General features: G+C 43.5%; 1 protein-coding gene across 5 annotated transcripts in view; it reads left to right on the top strand.

Moving 5' to 3' along the window:
• The window catches only part of LOC139407219 (EFR3 homolog Bb (S. cerevisiae)), a 60,840-nt gene that overhangs the window by 32,833 nt on the left and 12,128 nt on the right, over window positions 1-15,879 (top strand). For all 5 annotated transcript variants that reach the window (XM_071150794.1, XM_071150793.1, XM_071150795.1 and 2 more), the window contains 4 exons: window positions 7,891-8,040; window positions 11,678-11,812; window positions 15,287-15,365; window positions 15,727-15,862. In XM_071150794.1, the coding sequence (XP_071006895.1) occupies window positions 7,891-8,040; window positions 11,678-11,812; window positions 15,287-15,365; window positions 15,727-15,862 (500 nt within the window). The remainder of the gene's footprint in view (window positions 1-7,890; window positions 8,041-11,677; window positions 11,813-15,286; window positions 15,366-15,726; window positions 15,863-15,879) is intronic.

The raw sequence follows: 15,879 nt of genomic DNA, 5'->3' as shown, positions 1-15,879 counted from the left end.
GTCCTTGACTAGTCTCTCAAAGCACTTCATGATGACGGAAGTGAGTGCTACGGGGCGGTCGTCGTTTAGCTCAGTTACCTTAGCTTTCTTGGGAACAGGAACAATGGTGGCCCTCTTGAAGCATGTGGGAACAGCAGACTAGGATAGGGATTGATTGAATATGTCCGTAAACACACCAGCCAGCTGGTCTGCGCATGCTCTGAGGGCGCGGCTGGGGATGCCGTCTGGGCCTGCAGCCTTGCGAAGGTTAACACGTTTAAATGTTTTACTCACCTCGGCTGCAGTGAAGGAGAGTCCACATGTTTTGGTTGCGGGCCGTGTCAGCGGCACTGTATTGTCCTCAAAGCGGGCAAAAAAGTTATTTAGTCTGCCTGGGAGCAAGGCATCCTGGTCCGTGACGGGGCTAGTTTTCTTTTTGTAATCCGTGATTGACTGTAGACCCTGCCACATACCTCTTGTGTCTGAGCCGTTGAATTGCGATTCTACTTTGTCTCTATATTGACGCTTAGCTTGTTTGATTGCCTTACGGAGGGAATAGCTACACTGTTTGTATTCGGTCATGTTTCCGGTCACCTCGCCCTGATTAAAAGCAGTGGTTCGCGCTTTCAGTTTCACGCGAATGCTGCCATCAATCCACGGTTTCTGGTTTGGGAATGTTTTAATCGTTGCTATGAGAACGACATCTTCAATGCATGTTCTAATGAACTCGCTCACCGAATCAGCGTATTCGTCAATGTTGCTGTCTGACGCAATACGAAACATATCCCATACTAAGCATACTAATGATAATGACATTTCTTATTATTATATGATGATGATCTTTTTTAAATAAGGAGATCAAGGAAAAGGAGGGTTATTTATTATTATAAACAATGTCTGGCAATTTGGAACAGTGTAAACACTAAATCAATTATAAATAATACCAGAGAGGCTCTTCTAATGATAAGTGTAAAGCCTTTATTACAGTATAGCAAATTTTGTGAAATTGTTTATCTGACAACTTTATTGCCTATTGGTATTTTGAGAATATCAATGAGGTGCAAACTAGAGTAATTCAAAGATTTAAAAAATATGTAAAACTCAAGATGGGTTAAAATGGGGAGAGAATCACTTGAGATACCCAGTCCGCTCTGGTTGGGGGCATGGCACTCTCTCTAAAAATACTGAACCAGGTGAACCCTAGTTTTCTACAAGGGCTTTACCGTAGACAACCACAAACTGCCATGTAGAAAATTCAGTTCTAGATATTTTTTGAAACATTTTAGAAAATTGTTGGACAATAAAATCTAAACATGGCTGAACAGAAAAGTATTGTGTTGTCCCAGTTAGGCAACCTCAATATTGGCCTATAGTTCATGCGGTGCAGGAAATGTTTAAGCTATACTATAGTCCTGCTCTGGTGACAGTGCAGTCAGTCTATAATAAAGCGGAATAACCAACAGTACCTCACGCTCGGAATAACAGCAACCTACATTGGCCTCTTCTCTTTTATAATTCATAAAGGCTGAGGGGTGCATTATTTCCTTTCCTCTTTGGGTATTGAAGAATGTCACGAGCCACCCCGGGAACATCATGCACACGCTGTTTAGATTCACCGAGAGGGCTACATCTGCCTGCCTCATTTAATTCTAAAACGAAGTTATTATAATGGTCCAGGGGTGCTTTAAACCTTACCTTTATGGGAATGGAAGCCGATAAGTTCCTAGCCACCCTTGGTCGGGTACATCCTCCTGAATTTACAGTAGGCCTACCTACTGAAAGGGGCGTTAGTCTGCCTTATAAGGGCACATATAAATAACTCTAAGATCAGTACAATATGTTCTGTGTTTGGCTCAACCAACCCGAACAGCGCATCAGATGTCCACTGCTTGTTACGTTTTTCTCATCAAAATATCAGAATAGGTCAAACGGAAAGAGAACTTGTAGGCTATTTGGTCAATATTGATTGAACAGTGCAATTAAAACGAGGCGTATTTATTTATTTTAGGCTTACACATCTGATGCACTCAAACTATTTTATTAGAAATACTGATCTTAGTATAGGTATACCCCTAAATTAAATCAATATGTTGAATAATTCTTACATGTAGCCTAGGAACATAAAGTAATGTTATTTATTTATTTCACCTTTTATTTAACCAGGTAGGCTAGTTGAGAACAAGTTCTCATTTGCAACTGAGACCTGGCCAAGATAAAGCGTAGCAATTCGACACATACAACACAGAGTTAGTTACACATGGAATAAACAAAACATAGTCAATAATACAGTAGAAAGAAAACAAAAAGTCTATATACAGTGAGTGCAAATGAGGTAATTTAAGGAAATAAATAGGCCATGGTGGCAAAGTAATTACAATATAGCAATTAAACACTGGAATGGTAGATTGGCAGAAGATGAATGTGCAGGTAGAGATACTGGGGTGCAAAGGAGCCAAATAAATCAATACCAGTATGGGGATGAGGTAGGTACAGTGGGGCAAAAAAGTATTTAGTCAGCCACCAATTGTGCAAGTTCTCCCACTTAAAAAGATGAGAGAGGCGTGTAATTTTCATCATAGGTACACTTCAACTATGACAGACAAAATGAGGGGGAAAAAATCCAGAAAATCACATTGTAGGAATTTTAATGATTTTATTTGTAAATTATGGTGGAAAATAAGTTTGGTCACCTACAAACAAGCAAGATTTCTGGCTCTCACAGACCTGTAACGTCTTCTTTAAGAGGCTCCTTTGTCCTCCACTCGTTACCTGTATTAATGGCACCTGTTTGAACTTGTTATCAGTATAAATGACACCTGTCCACAACCTCAAACAGTCACACTCCAAACTCCACTATGGCCAAGACCAAAGAGCTGTCAAAGGACACCAGAAACAAAATTGTAGACCTGCACCAGGCTGGGAAGACTGAATCTGCAATAGGTAATCAGCTTGGTTTGAATAAATCAACTGTGGGAGCAATTATTAGGAAATGGAAGACATACAAGACCACTGATAATCTCCCTCGATCTGGGGCTCCACGCAAGATCTCACCCCATGGGGTCAAAATGATCACAAGAACGGTGAGCAAAAATCCCAGAACCACACAGGGGGACCTAGTGAATGACCTGCAGAGAGATGGGACCAAAGTAACAAAGCCTACCATCAGTAACACACTACGCCGCCAGGGACTCAAATCCTGCAGTGCCAGATGTGTCCCCCTGCTTAAGCCAGTACAGGCCCGTCTGAAGTTTGGTAGAGAGCATTTGGATGATCCAGAACAAGATTGGGAGAATGTCATATGGTCAGATGAAACCAAAATATAACTTTTTGGTAAAAACTCAACTCGTCGTGTTTGGAGGACAAAGAATGCTGCGTTGCATCCAAAGAACACCATACCTAGTGTGAAGCATGGGGGTGGAAACATCCTGCTTTGGGGCTGTTTTTCTGCAAAGGGACCAGGACGACTGATCCGTGTAAAGGAAAGAATGAATGGGGCCATGTATCGTGAGATTTTGAGTGAAAACCTCCTTCCATCAGCAAGGGCATTGAAGATGAAACGTGGCTGGGTCTTTCAGCACGACGATGATCCCAAACACACTGCCCGGGCAACGAAGGAGTGGCATCGTAAGAAGCATTTCAAGGTCCTGGAGTGGCCTAGCCAGTCTCCAGATCTCAACCCCATAGAAAATCTTTGGAGGGAGTTGAAAGTCTGTGTTGCCCAGCAACAGCCCCAAAACATCACTGCTCTAGAGGAGATCTGCATGGAGGAATGGGCCAAAATACCAGCAACGGTGTGTGAAAACCTTGTGAAGACTTACAGAAAACGTTTGACCTCTGTTATTGCCAACAAAGGGTATATAACAAAGTATTGAGATAAACTTTTGTTATTGACCAAATACTTATTTTCCACCATAAAAAACCTACAATGTGATTTTCTGGATTTTTTTTTCTCATTTTGTCTGTCATAGTTGAAGTGTACCTATGATGAAAATTACAGGCCTCTCTCATCTTTTTAAGTGGGAGAACTTGCACAATTGGTGGCCTACTAAATACTTTTTTTGCCCCACTGTAGATGGGCTGTTTACAGATAGGCTAAGTACAGGTGCAGTGATCTGTAAACTGCTCTGACAGCTGGTGCTTAAAGCTAGTGAGGGAGATGTGAGTCTCCAGCTTCAGAGATTTTTGCAATTCGTTCCAGTCATGGGCAGCAGAGAACTGGAAGGAAAGACGACCAAAGGAGGAATTGGCTTTGGGGGTGACCAGTGAGATATGCCTGCTGGAGCGCGTGCTACGAGTGGGTGCTGCTATGGTGACCAGTGAGCTGACATAAGGCGGGGCTTTACCTAGCAGAGACTTGTAGATAACCTGTAGCCAGTGGGTTTGGCGACGAGTATGAAGCGAGGGCCAACCAACGAGAGCGTACAGGTCGCAATGGTGGGTAGTGTATGGGGCTTTGGTGACAAAACGGATGGCACTGTGATAGACTGCATCCAGTTTGTTGAGTAGAGTGTTGGAGGCTATTTTATAGATGACATCACCGAAGTCGAGGATCGGTAGGATGGTCAGTTTTATGAGGGTATGTTTGGCAGCATAAGTGAAGGATGCTTTGTTGTGATATAGGAAGCCGATTCTAGATTTAATTTTGGATTGTAGATGCTTAATGTGAGTCTGGAAGGAGAGTTTACAGTCTAACCAGACACCCAGGTATTTGTAGTTGTCCACGTATTCTAAGTCAGAGCCGTCCAGGGTAGTGATGCTGGACGGGCGAGCAGGTGCGGGCAGCGATCGATTGAAAAGCATGCATTGAGTTTTACTTGCGTTTAAGAGCAGTTGGAGGCCACGGAAGGAGAGTTGTATGGCATTGAAGCTCGTCTGGAGGTTAGTTAACACAGTGTCCAAGGAGGGGGCAGAAGTATACAGAATGGTGTCGTCTGCGTAGAGGTGGTTATCACCACGCAGCCAAAATAGCAGCAAGCGTGCCATATGATGAGAACCCCCTGTGAATAAATCGCAGTTAAATAAATCACAGCTTAGAGCTCACGTAATCAGTAGGATATTAAACAAACACTCAAACAGGTTAGTTTCTGTAGATATACTGTACCAGTCAATAGTTTGGACACACCCACTCATTCCAGGATTTTTATTTATTTTTACTATTTTCTACATTGTAGCATAATAGTGAAGAAATATAAAGTATGAAATAACAATCATGGAATCATGTAGCAACCAAAAATTGTTAAACAAATAAAATATATTATATATTCTTCAAAGTAGCCACCCTTTGCCTTTTTGACAGCTTTGCACACTCAACCAGCTATTTTTCTTTGCACACTCAACCAGCTTCTTGAGGTAGTCACCTGGAATGCATTTCAATTAAATGGTGTGCCTTGTTAAAAGTTAATTTGTGGAATTTCTTTCCTTCTTAATGCATTTGAGCCAATCAGTTGTGTTGTGACATGGTAGGGGTGGTATACAGACAATAGCCCTATTTGGTAAAAGACCAATACATATGGCAAGAACAGCTCAAATAAGCAAAGAGAAATGACAGTCCATCATTACTTTAAGACATGGAGGTCAGTCAATACGGAAAATGTCAAGAACTTTAAACGTTTCTTCAAGTGCAGCTACAAAAACCATCAAGCGCTATGTTGAAACTGGCTCTCATTAGGACCACCACAGGAAAGGAAGACCCAGAGTTACCTCTGCTGCAGAAGATAAATTCATTATAGTTACCAGCCTCAGAAATTGCAGCCCAAATAAATGCTTTAGAGGGTTCAAGTAACAGACACATCTCAACATCAACTGTTCAGAGGAGACTGCATGAATCAGGCCTTCATGGTTGAATTGCTGCGAAGAAACCACTAGTAAAGGACAGAAATAAGGAGACACTTGCTTGGGCCAAGAAACACGAGCAATGGACATTAGACCGGTCGAAATCTGTCCTTTGGTCTGATGAGTCCAAATTTTAGATGTTAAGTTCCAACCGCCGTGTCTTTGTGAGACACAGAGTAGGTAAACAGATGATCTGTGCATGTGTGGTTCCCACCGTGAAGCATGGAGGAGGTGGTGTGGGTGTGCTGTCTGTGATTTATTTAGAATTCAAGGCACACTTAACCAGCATGGCTCCAAAGCATTCTGCAGCAATAGGACATCTCATCTGGTTTGCGCTTAGTGGGACTATCATTTGTTTTTCAACAGGACAATGATAAACACACCTTCAGGCTGTGTAAGGGCTATTTGACCAAGAAGAAGAGTGATGAAGTGCTGCATCAGATGACCTAGCTTCCACGAATACTTGATCTCAACCTATTTGAGATGGTTTGGGATGAGTTGGGCTGCAGAGAGAAGGAAAAGCAGCCAACAAGTGCTCAGAATATGTGGGAACTCCTTCAAGACTGTTGGAAAAGCATTCCAGGTGAAGCTGGTTGAGAGAATGCCAAACGTGTGCAATGCTGTCAAGGCAAAGGGTGACTACTATGAAGAATCTAACATCTAAAATATATATATTTTTGGTTACTACATGATTCCTGTATGTGTTGTTTCATAGTTTTGATGTCTTCACTATTATTCTACGATGTAGAAAATAGTCAAAATAAAGAAAAACCCTTGAGTGAGTAGATGTGTCCAAACTTTTGACTGCTACTGTGTTATGCATGTGTGTGTACAGGACAAAAATAAAACGCAACATGTAAAGTGTTGAGCCCATCTTTAATGAGCTGAAATATAGATTGCATAAATTTTCCATATGCACAAAAAGCTTATTTCTCTCAAGTTTTGTTCACAAATTTGTTTACATCCCTGTTAGTGAGTATTTATCCTTTGCCAAGATAATCCATCCACCTGACCGGTGTGGAGTATAAAGAAGCTGAATAGCATTATCATTACACAGGTGCCCCTTGTGCTGGGGACGATAAAAGACGACTCTTAAATGTGCAGTTTTGTCACAACACAATGCCACAGATGCCTACATTTTGAGGGAACGCGCAATTGGCATGCTAACTACAGGAATGTCCACCAGAGCTGTTGCTAGAGAATTTTATGTTAATTTCTCTACCATAAGCCAAAAATTTGGTAGTACGTGCAACCGGCCTCACAACCGGCCTCTTGTACACTGTGATGATTATTATTGTCATTTTTTGCTACTGCTCGACTAATGAGATCTCGGTCGACCAACAGCCTATCAACCAAACAATCGACCAGTCGACTAAATGGGGTCAGCCCTAGAGGAACTATTGTCATTCTAAAAACAGTTTGTTTACTTGCTAATTGAGGTGAAGAAAAAATTACTTTGAGAAGCTCCACAACTGATTTTAGTGGTGGTGAGTTAAGACAATCAGAAATACTATCAGACATCCCCAAATGGCCACATTTATAGACTTACATTTGCGCACAGGCAAGGTTGCCTAGGCATACTTCTATATGTGTAATCAGGTGCTTGTCGTTACAGTATGAAAAAGTACAACAACAAAAAATGTGTGCACTCACTATTGTCAGTCGCTCTGGATAAGAACTTTCTCACAAGTGTAGCATAGGTTGTGAGCTCTGCAAACAATGTGTCCACTCCGACAATGAGAACGGTAAACTCCTCTTCTTCTTGGACCATGGCATCCCCGCGGCCTCCTCAATGGATTAGTCGACTGAGAAGGGCGTGAATCAGCCATGAAAAACTGCTCGACTAAAGAAATCTCGGTTGACCAACAGCCTATCGACCAAACAATCGACTAGTCGACTAAATGGGATCAGCCCTATTGTAGATATTGATCTATGTACCTGTACTGTCTTATACTTGATTACTTTGTTACAAATCTTCCTGATGGGAGAGTGATTTTAAGATTAAATGATCCTCGATTAATATCAAGAGACTGACTAATTGGTTGGTTGATTCATTCATTTGTCCCCTTTCTCTTATAGGATCCGTATGGCTGGGATAAATGGTCTGCAGGGGGTTGTGAGGAAGACGGTGAATGATGACCTACAGTCTAACATCTGGGATCCCCAGCACATGGACAAGATCGTCCCCTCACTGCTCTTCAACCTGCAGAGTGGAGAGGGCACTGAGAGGTGAGGGGTCAATGTAAGGGGTTATCAAGAGGCTAGCGGTCAGGGGCAGGGTCATTAGTAACAGTTTCCTTGTAGTTAATTATATTAAAAAACTACGAAGAGGTTTTAGAGAAGTGACCGCCTGACAGAAAGACATATGTCTATGTTCAAATAGCCCATCCATGTTGTGAACGAGAGGTTTGAAAGTCCAGGCCTACAAGGACTGGAGGGTGGAGTTGCTGTGGATGGGACATTGTAGCTGTGGGTGGGTGGTTGCGCAGGCCTGCTAGTCCAGGTCAGGTGGTGTTTATGTTGACACTGCCAGCCAGCTGTTATCCACTCATCTGTGATTGATGTCACTGACAGTCCAGTTAACCTCAAGGCCATGTCTTCAGCACTGCATCCAAGGACAAACAGAGTGAATGTGGGAGGGGAGGAGAGATAGAGGGATGAAGAGATGGGGAGGGAGAGGAATGGAGGAAGAGAAGATGAGAGAGGTAGGTAATGATTGACTCAAAGTGATTAAGAAAGATGGAGACAAATAATTAAATGCATCTACAATACTGAGGGACCAAATGAGTCCTGGAGAGGAAAGAGGGGGCAATGTGGCAGAGATGCTGAGAGAGGGAGAGGGGGGTGGAGAGGGTAGTGGAGAGCCAGACTGCCTCTATCCAGTTTTTGGCAGGTCTCCACATGCACTGAATCACACTGACGCCAATAAATCAGAGAGAGAGAGAGAGCGAGTCCTATATTTATGTTGATTTATTTTCCCTTTTCACATCATTACAACACTGTATATAGACATAATATGACATTTGAAATGTCTTTATTCTTTTGGAACTTTTGTGAGTGTAATGTTTGCTGTTAAATTGTATTGTTTATTTCACTTTTGTATATTATCTACTTCACTTGCTTTGGCAATGCTAACATATGTTTCCCATGCCAATAAAGCCCCTTAAATTGAATTTGAATTGAGAGAGCGAGAGAGAGCCTCAGCTTTTTTGAGAAAGAATGAAAGATAGTCAGCAAAGGAAAGATGGAGCAAACAGTTGACCTTGAAAGAGCCTAGGCCATCTCCTTCTGTTCCTTAGGCCTCAGTAGATCAGTCAGTCCCCTGTCTGGTCCTGCTGTGTCCTCCTATAGCTCCCCTGCTGAACTCTCCATATTATTACTGGCCACAGACAACAGCAGTAGTACTGGGACTATGATACTGGCTAATAACTATTATTACTGGCCACAGACAACAGCAGTAGTACTGGGACTATGATACTGGCTAATAACTATTATTACTGGCCACAGACAACAGCAGTAGTACTGGGACTATGATACTGGGTAATAACTATTATTACTGGCCACAGACAACAGCAGTAGTACTGGGACTATGATACTGGCTAATAACTATTATTACTGGCCACAGACAACAGCAGTAGGTCTTAGAGCTTGGACTATAAACCAAAAATGATCAATACCAACAACCGACCATTTATCGCAGGCATTTTACTGATATCGATAATCACGATAAATACAATTTAATTGTATTTGTCACATGCACTGAATACAACAACTGTAGACTTTTCCGTGAAATATTTACTTACGAGCCCTTTCCCAGCAATGCAGTTCTTTTTACAAATGGATCAAAAGAAAATAGAAACACAATAACGAGGCTATAATACAAGGAGTACCGGCACTGAGCGGGTGATTGAGATAATATGTAGGTTTGGTTAGGTGATTGATTGATGTAGGTAGGGGGTGAAAAGCAGAACGTCCGGGTAGCCATTTAGCAGTCTCATGGCTTCTGGCGCTAGCAGAGAGAACAGACTGTGACTTGGGTGGCTGGAGTCTTTTACCATTTTTAGAGCCTTCCCCTGGCACAGCCTGGTATAGAGGTCCTGGATGGCAGGGTGCTTGGTCCCAGTGATGTACTGGGCCGTACGCACTACCCTCTGTAGCACCTTGCGGTCAAATACTGAGCAGTTGCCGTACCAAGCGGTGATGCAGCCAGTCAAGATGCTCTCAATGGTGCAGCTGTAGAACTTTATGAGGATCTGAGGGCCCATGCCAAACCTTCTCTGCCTCCTGAGGGAGAAGAGGCGTTGTCGTGCTCTCTTCACGACGGTGTATTTGCACCATGATAGGTCTTTAGTGATTTGGACACCGAGGAACATGAAGCTCTCAACCGTCTCCACTACAGCTCGGTGGATGTGAATGGGGGCGTGCTCAGCCCTCCAGTTTCTGTAGTGTTCCTTTTGTCCCGGTGGGACAGAGCAGTGTGGAGCGCACTAGCAATTGTGTCATCTATGTAGCCTTTATTAGAGGACTGTGACGTTAGAAAGGAAAGAAGTCTGCTCATATGGACTATTGCTAACAGGACAATTGAAAGCACATCATTCATAGTAGCCAGTAGTAGTAGTTTTAAGGGTGATATAAAAAAGTTACCAGTGCACATTTCATGTTATACATTTATTGTTCAATTTATCAGTATCGTAAAAATTCTGTCAGTTTATCGTGATATCTTTTTTTTGTCCTTATTGGCCAACTCTAGTAGGACTGCAGGGGCTAGCACACTAGCTAATTAATTTCTACAATGTGGTTATGTCTTACTTTGATCATGTAATTCAAAGGACATTCAAACTAGAAATCTTCATTTATTGTAAGGCTGGAAAATAGGTCTTGCAGAAATAAATAAATACAGGTAAACGTGAGGACATAATTAGAGACATTTATCTCGTCCTTCACTGATTGTTTTTAACTTGTTGTTAAGGAAATGCTAGACTTATTGAAAGGTCGCTGATACCAATCTGCTGTGCACCTTCTCTTGGTGTATCCATTGTTTCATTAATGGTGAGGAACATATCATTTTCTTTTCTCTACCTTCATACAGCATTACCCACATGTTGAATAGATGAAAATGCTGCTATCCATGTTTTGTGGCAGATTTTGTTTTGTTTTGAATCATTTCCAAGTGTATGTTTATCTAATATTTTCTGGGGCGTTTACAGTAAGAGCATGGCTGCTAATGAGAGAGTTCTACAGAGACGGGACCCATACAGAGACGGGAAGTCCCATGACCTCTTCTTCAGTGGTGCTGGTGGTGGGGGGGCGAGAAGAAAGGCGTATGTGGTTAATAAATGATGTTATTGGAGGACCACCTGATGCCAGGCGTGGTAGAGAGTAGAACAGAGAAGACTTCCGCTCAGCTGAGAACGCTTTAACTATGTATAAGACAGGAAAGCCTGGGCCCGAGAGAGAGGGAGAAGAGGGCTTCCATGCACATTTTACAAACATACTGTTGCACATACACGCAAGCACATTAACACTTTATGCTCACACACACTCTCGCTCTCTTTCACATTCAAGTGTACACGCATACACGCTCACCATTTGTGCAGTCACCACAAACACACCACAACAGAGAGTGAAAAGTGCCTCAGGCAAGTATACACCAGTAAGGACACAACACCCTTGTTTGTGTGATTTTTATGTGTGTCAAAAGCGTGCGTTTGTGTGTTTTCGTTGACTCAAATATATTTCTGCTCCTCTTTTACTCCTTCACTCCCTACCTCCTCTCTCTCCCTCTCTCTGTCATTTGTCCTTCTTCACCCTCGGTCTCTCTCTCACCTTCCTTTCACCCTCCCTTCCTCTCTCTCGGTCTCTCCAGCCGCTCCCCCTCTCCCCTGCAGGCATCGGAGAAAGAGAAGGAGAGTCCGGCAGAGCTGACGGAGCGCTGCTTCAGAGAGCTGCTGGGACGGGCCGCCTACGGCAACATCAAGAACGCTGTCACACCAGTACTCATGTAAGACTTGGTCCCCTCTGTTTTAGTGGACTAGTGCTGTGGTCTAGGGCTGTGGTCTAGGGCTGTGGTCTAGGGCTGTGGTCTAGGGCTGTGGTCTAGGGCTGTGGTCTAGGGCTGTGGTCTAGGGCTGTGGACTAGGTTTGTGGACTAGGGCTGTGGACTAGGGCTGTGGACTAGTGCTGCGCATTGGTGGACTAGTGCTGCACGTTGGTGGACTAGTTCAGCGCGTTGGTGGACTAGTGCTGCACGTTGGTGGACTAGTTCAGCGCGTTGGTGGACTAGTGCTGCGCGTTGGTGGACTAGTGCTGGGCGTTGGTGGACTAGTGCTGGGCGTTGGTGGACTAGTGCTGGGCGTTGGTGGACTAGTGCTGGGCGTTGGTGGACTAGTGCTGGGCGTTGGTGGACTAGTGCTGGGCGTTGGTGGACTAGTGCTGGGCGTTGGTGGACTAGTGCTGGGCGTTGGTGGACTAGTGCTGGGCGTTGGTGGACTAGTGCTGGGCGTTGGTGGACTAGTGCTGGGCGTTGGTGGACTAGTGCTGGGCGTTGGTGGACTAGTGCTGTGTTAGTGGACTAGTGCTGTGTGTTAGTGGACTAGTGCTGTGTGTTAGTGGACTAGTGCTGTGTATTATTGGACTAGTGCTGTGTATTAGTGGACTAGTGCTGTGTATTAGTGGACTAGTGCTGTGTATTAGTGGACTAGTGCTGTTTATTAGTGGACTAGTGCTGTTTATTAGTGGACTAGTGCTGTTTATTAGTGGACTAGTGCTGTTTATTAGTGGACTAGTGCTGCGCGTTGGTGGACTAGTGCTGCGCGTTGATGGACTAGTGCTGCGCGTTGATGGACTAGTGCTGTGTATTAGTGGACTAGTGCTGTGTTAGTGGACTAGTGCTGTGGATTAGTTCTGTCTATTAGTGGACTAGTGCTGTGTTAGTGGACTAGTGCTGTGTTAGTGGACTAGTGCTGTTTGTTAGTGGACTAGTGCTGTTTGTTAGTGGACTAGTGCTGTGTATTAGTGGACTAGTGCTGTGTTAGTGGACTAGTGCTGTGTTAGTGGACTAGTGCTGTGTTAGTTGACTAGTGCTGTGTTAGTGGACTAGTGCTGTGCTAGTGGACTAGTGCTGTGTATTAGTGGACTAGTGCTGTGTTAGTGGACTAGTGCTGTGTTAGTGGACTAGTGCTGTGTTAGTGGACTAGTGCTGTGTTAGTGGACTAGTGCTGTTTGTTAGTGGACTAGTGCTGTTTGTTAGTGGACTAGTGCTGTTTATTAGTGGACTAGTGCTGTGTATTAGTGGACTAGTGCTGTGTTAGTGGACTAGTGCTGTGTTAGTGGACTAGTGCTGTGTTAGTGGACTAGTGTTGTGTTAGTGGACTAGTGCTGTGTTAGTGGACTAGTGCTGTGTTAGTGGACTAGTGCTGTGTTAGTGGACTAGTGCTGTGTTAGTGGACTAGTGCTGTGTTAGTGGACTAGTGCTGTGTTAGTGGACTAGTGCTGTGTTAGTGGACTAGTGCTGTGGATTAGTTCTGTCTATTAGTGGACTAGTGCTGTGTTAGTGGACTAGTGCTGTGTTAGTGGACTAGTGCTGTTTGTTAGTGGACTAGTGCTGTTTGTTAGTGGACTAGTGCTGTGTATTAGTGGACTAGTGCTGTGTTAGTGGACTAGTGCTGTGTTAGTGGACTAGTGCTGTGTTAGTGGACTAGTGCTGTGTTAGTTGACTAGTGCTGTGTTAGTGGACTAGTGCTGTGTATTAGTGGACTAGTGCTGTGTATTAGTGGACTAGTGCTGTGTTAGTGGACTAGTGCTGTGTTAGTGGACTAGTGCTGTGTTAGTGGACTAGTGCTGTGTTAGTGGACTAGTGCTGTGTTAGTGGACTAGTGCTGTTTGTTAGTGGACTAGTGCTGTTTGTTAGTGGACTAGTGCTGTTTATTAGTGGACTAGTGCTGTGTATTAGTGGACTAGTGCTGTGTTAGTGGACTAGTGCTGTGTTAGTGGACTAGTGTTGTGTTAGTGGACTAGTGCTGTGTTAGTGGACTAGTGCTGTGTTAGTGGACTAGTGCTGTGTTAGTGGACTAGTGCTGTGTTAGTGGACTAGTGCTGTGTTAGTGGACTAGTGCTGTGTTAGTGGACTAGTGCTGTGTTAGTGGACTAGTGCTGTGTTAGTGGACTAGTGCTGTGTTAGTGGACTAGTGCTGTGTTTTTGGACTCGTGCTGTGTTAGTTGACTAGTGTTGTGTATTAGTGGATTCGTTCTGTATTAGTGGATTAGTTCTGTATTAGTGGACTAGTGCTGTGCTAATGGACTAGTGCTGTTTATTAGTGGACTAGTGCTGTTTATTAGTGGACTAGTGCTGTTTATTAGTGGACTAGTGCTGTTTATTAGTGGACTAGTGCTGTGTATTAGTGGACTAGTGCTGTGTATTAGTGGACTAGTGCTGTGTATTAGTGGATTAGTTATGTGTATTAGTGGATTAGTTATGTGTATTAGTGGACTAGTGCTGTGTTAGTGAACTAGTGCTGTGTATTAGTGGACTAGTTATGTGGATTAGTTATGTGTATTAGTGGATTAGTTATGTGTTAGTGAACTAGTGCTGTGTATTAGTGGACTAGTTATGTGTATTAGTGGATTAGTTATGTGTATTAGTGGATTAGTTATGTGTATTAGTGGACTAGTGCTGTGTATTAGTGGATTAGTTATGTGTATTAGTGGACTAGTGCTGTGGATTAGTGGACTAGTGCTGTGTATTAGTGGATTAGTTATGTTTTAGTGGACTAGTGCTGTGGATTAGTGGACTAGTGCTGTGGATTAGTGGATTAGTTATGTGTATTAGTGGACTAGTGCTGCGTATTAGTGGACTAGTGCTGTGTATTAGTGGACTAGTGCTGTGTATTAGTGGATTAGTTATGTGGATTAGTGGACTAGTTATGTGTATTAGTGGATTAGTTATGTGTATTAGTGGATTAGTTATGTGTATTAGTGGATTAGTTATGTGTATTAGTGGACTAGTGCTGTGTATTAGTGGATTAGTTATGTGTATTAGTGGACTAGTGCTGTGGATTAGTGGATTAGTTATGTGGATTAGTGGACTAGTTATGTGTATTAGTGGATTAGTTATGTGTATTAGTGGATTAGTTATGTGTATTAGTGGATTAGTTATGTGTATTAGTGGACTAGTGCTGTGTATTAGTGGATTAGTTATGTGTATTAGTGGACTAGTGCTGTGGATTAGTGGACTAGTGCTGTGTATTAGTGGATTTGTTATGTTTTAGTGGACTAGTGCTGCGTATTAGTGGACTAGTGCTGTGTATTAGTGGACTAGTGCTGTGTATTGTGACTAAGATGCAACATGGTTCTGTGGGGAATGTTTTGTATCAGCAAGTTCTCTCTCTGTCTGTCTTCCTCTTGTCTGTACTTTGTAACTTTCACGTTTACACTTTCTGTCTCTTCTCTGTCTCTCACGCTCATTCTCTCACTCCAGGCACTTAGATAACCACTCTCTGTGGGAGGGGAAGACCTTTGCAGTCCGCTGCTTTAAGATCATCATGTACTCTATCCAGGTGAGTCACCTCTTCTCCCTCTATTCCTCACTCTCTCCGTTCCTTCCTTCCGTCCTCCCGCCCTCTCTCCCTGCTCTCTCTCACTCCCTCCCTCTCTCGCTCTCTGGCAGCTGTTACCTGGGGATGATCAAATAGCAGAAAAGTCAGTCAACCTAAAGTGCTTTTTGTATCCTCCCCCGTCTTTTAGAACAACCTCGTACTTTCACCCCAATTCAACTGAAATCCTAGTTGCTTCTCACTCCCACTCTCTGTGTTGCTTTGATGTAAGGCTGTTTTTATATTGACCCAATAAAGTGGTTTGAAATTAATTCTCTCTCTCCCTCTTTTGCCCTGTTTCGCTCCCTCTCTCCTCCTCCTCCAGTCGCAGCACTCTCACCTGGTCATCCAGCAGCTGCTAGGTCACCTGGATGCCAACAGTAAGAATTCAGCCACAGTGCGTGCTGGGATAGTGGAAGTCCTCCTGGAGGCTGCAGCCATTGCTTCCAGCGGCTCTGTAGGTGGGTAGAAAGAGGTC

Source organism: Oncorhynchus clarkii, chromosome 4, assembly GCF_045791955.1.
Source record: "Oncorhynchus clarkii lewisi isolate Uvic-CL-2024 chromosome 4, UVic_Ocla_1.0, whole genome shotgun sequence".
Taxonomy (NCBI): domain Eukaryota; kingdom Metazoa; phylum Chordata; class Actinopteri; order Salmoniformes; family Salmonidae; genus Oncorhynchus; species Oncorhynchus clarkii.
The sequence above is the reverse complement of the archived record's forward strand: the minus strand, read 5'-3'. Positions and strand labels throughout refer to the sequence as shown.